Raw genomic sequence first — 2,500 nt, 5'->3', positions numbered from 1 at the left:
GGGGAGAGTTTTATATAAACTTATAATATAAAATAAATATTATATTCATCAATAGGACTTACCAGATCTGCCATCTCTCTGGATGTCCACATGGTGCCAGCTGCCGTCGTTGACCTTGGCCTGAGTGGCCTTGACCTTGATGGTCCCGGAGCCCATGTCCAGCAGCAGGTACAGGCTCCCCTCCAGCAGCTCCACGGCGAAGTAGTCCACCTTGTTATTGGTCCTCTGTCCCCGGCCGTCCCGGCGGTCCTGCAGCTTGCCCTGCGTGTACAGGATCAGGCCGTTGGGCTCGGACGTGCGGAAGTCGAAGGAGATGGAGCCCACGCGCTTGGTGTTCCACTTGGGCAGACTGAGGTAGGACTCGGGCGTCTCGAAGGAGATGGGGTCCAGGATGGCCACGTGCTCGCACTTGAAGGCCACGTTGCCCTCCACCTTCATCTTGGGGTCGGAGATGCGGGCCAGGCGGGACAGCTCCAGGCGGATGTCGTTGTTCTTGTACACCACCTTGAGAACGCAACAGAGAAGACAGAGAGGTTTGTTTGTTTGTTTGTGTCGTTATTCTCGTTTACTGCCAGTCAAGCAGCTGTGGCTATTTCATGGCCAATAAAAGTAATAAAATTCACACTATATTTTCCAAGACTGAAGAAACAAGCACAACCAAGGCAATACAATATTAGTGCTACGTAGGTGATATGGGTAGGTGAGAAGGGAGGGAGGCGCTAGGTGATAAGGGTATAGAGTCTATAGCTCACACTGGTACGTCTTGTGAATTAACATACAGGGGTTGGAGAAAATAATGGAACCACCTGTCATTTTAGAGTGGGTAGTTCCATGGCTCAAGTGGACCAGCCTGTTGGCCAATCATCATTAATTGAACATTGCACCAGTAAGGTGAAGTGTGAAGATTCAATTAGCAGGGTAAGAGCACAGTTTTGCTCAAAATTTTGCAATGCACACAACATTGTGGGTGACATATCAGAGTTCAAAAAGGATAAATTCTTGGTGCGCGTGTAACTGTTGCATCTTTGACCGAGACAGCAAGTCTTTGTGATGTATCAAGAGCCACAGTATCCAAGGTAATGTCTGCATACCACCAAAATGGATGAACCACATCCAACAGGATTAACCGTGGATACAAGAGGAAGCTGTCACCCATAATGTTGTGTGCATTGCAAAAATGTGTTTCCATTATTTTGTCCAGCTCGGTACACTGAATGTGTGAAACTGTATGTTGTGGGCCTTGAATTTTACATAACACGCAGGGTTTTAGTGAATTCACTGTGTGTACACAAATGAGATGTTTGAGTTTGATTTCATTGATCTAGTCATGCTGATGAAATTCCTTTGAACTGTTTTTGAGTTCATCATACGGCTTATCACATTTTACAGGACTCTTGTAAGACCTGACATTGTCCCACTTTTTATTAGGCCCTCACTCTTCTCAATCCTAGGAACCTTATGGTCAAGGTTGAATTAGACTGCACTGCACTAGCTAATAAACCTAGCCCCTATCCACTGCAAATAACCCATTTGGATTCTATGCTTAGGCAATATTTTTGCTGGGATAAATAAAAAATCCATGCATTGGTGCCTATTCAAGAAAACATTTACAAATTACAAAATGGTGGGGAGAGGAGTGTAAATTGAAATCCGGTGAAGCAGAAAATTAAAGATTTTTTTTCCCAGTCTAAATACAGAAGGCCTGCACTGTGGTACGGGGTATATGGGACTGTGTGCACTGAGCAAACAGCGGTTGTGTTTGAGAACACAGCTGTCAGCAAACAGATTCGGCAGTCCCGGGATTAGAGATAATCCTGCAAATTTCGACAGTAAATCAACACAGGTGCCCAGAGAACTCCACTGGATGAGTGAGTAAGAGATAGATAGAACAAAGACGGAAAGAGATGGAGAGAGAGAAAGAGAGAGAGAGAGAGAGATAGACAGAGAGAGAGAGAGAGAGAGAGAGAGAGAGAGAGAGAGAGACAGAAAGAGAAAGAGACAGAGACAGAGAGAGAGAGCTTGCCGTGTGTACCAAGGAAGAGGTATTCTTTACAGAAAATCCCTGCCGAACAAACCAGGCATGTGCACACGCAGACAAACTCACACACACACACACACACACACACACACACACACACACACACACACACACACACACACACACACACACACACACACACACACACACACACACACACACACACACACACACAAAAGGCAATCATCCTACCCCTACCACCATTGCCACCCACCACACAAACACACACATTTCCTTCCACACAAAACAATCAGATACATGGACAATTTGATGACTTGCTGTTTTCCAAGAATACACTAGAAAGTACCTTACTCCATACTAGGGGTGGTACGGTTCACAAAATTCACGGTTCGGTTCATATCGCGGTGTCAAGGTCACGGTTTTCGGTTCTCTACGGTTCTGATAAATGATACATTTATCAGAATAAATAAATGGTGCACTGGCTAATAGAATCTGACTTAT

The 2,500-nt window shown here is 45.2% G+C and overlaps 1 protein-coding gene across 1 annotated transcript in view; it reads right to left on the bottom strand.

Moving 5' to 3' along the window:
- Nucleotides 1–2,500, bottom strand: part of nrxn3b (neurexin 3b) — a 523,292-nt gene that overhangs the window by 330,390 nt on the left and 190,402 nt on the right. Inside the window, exon 7 of the mRNA XM_063223293.1 lies at nt 63–504. Coding sequence (XP_063079363.1) covers nt 63–504 — 442 coding nt within the window. The remainder of the gene's footprint in view (nt 1–62; nt 505–2,500) is intronic.

The sequence above is a fragment of the Engraulis encrasicolus genome, chromosome 18, assembly GCF_034702125.1.
Source record: "Engraulis encrasicolus isolate BLACKSEA-1 chromosome 18, IST_EnEncr_1.0, whole genome shotgun sequence".
In the NCBI taxonomy this organism is placed as follows: Eukaryota; Metazoa; Chordata; class Actinopteri; order Clupeiformes; family Engraulidae; genus Engraulis; species Engraulis encrasicolus.
Note: the sequence above shows the minus strand (reverse complement) of the source record. Positions and strands in the feature narration are given on the sequence as shown.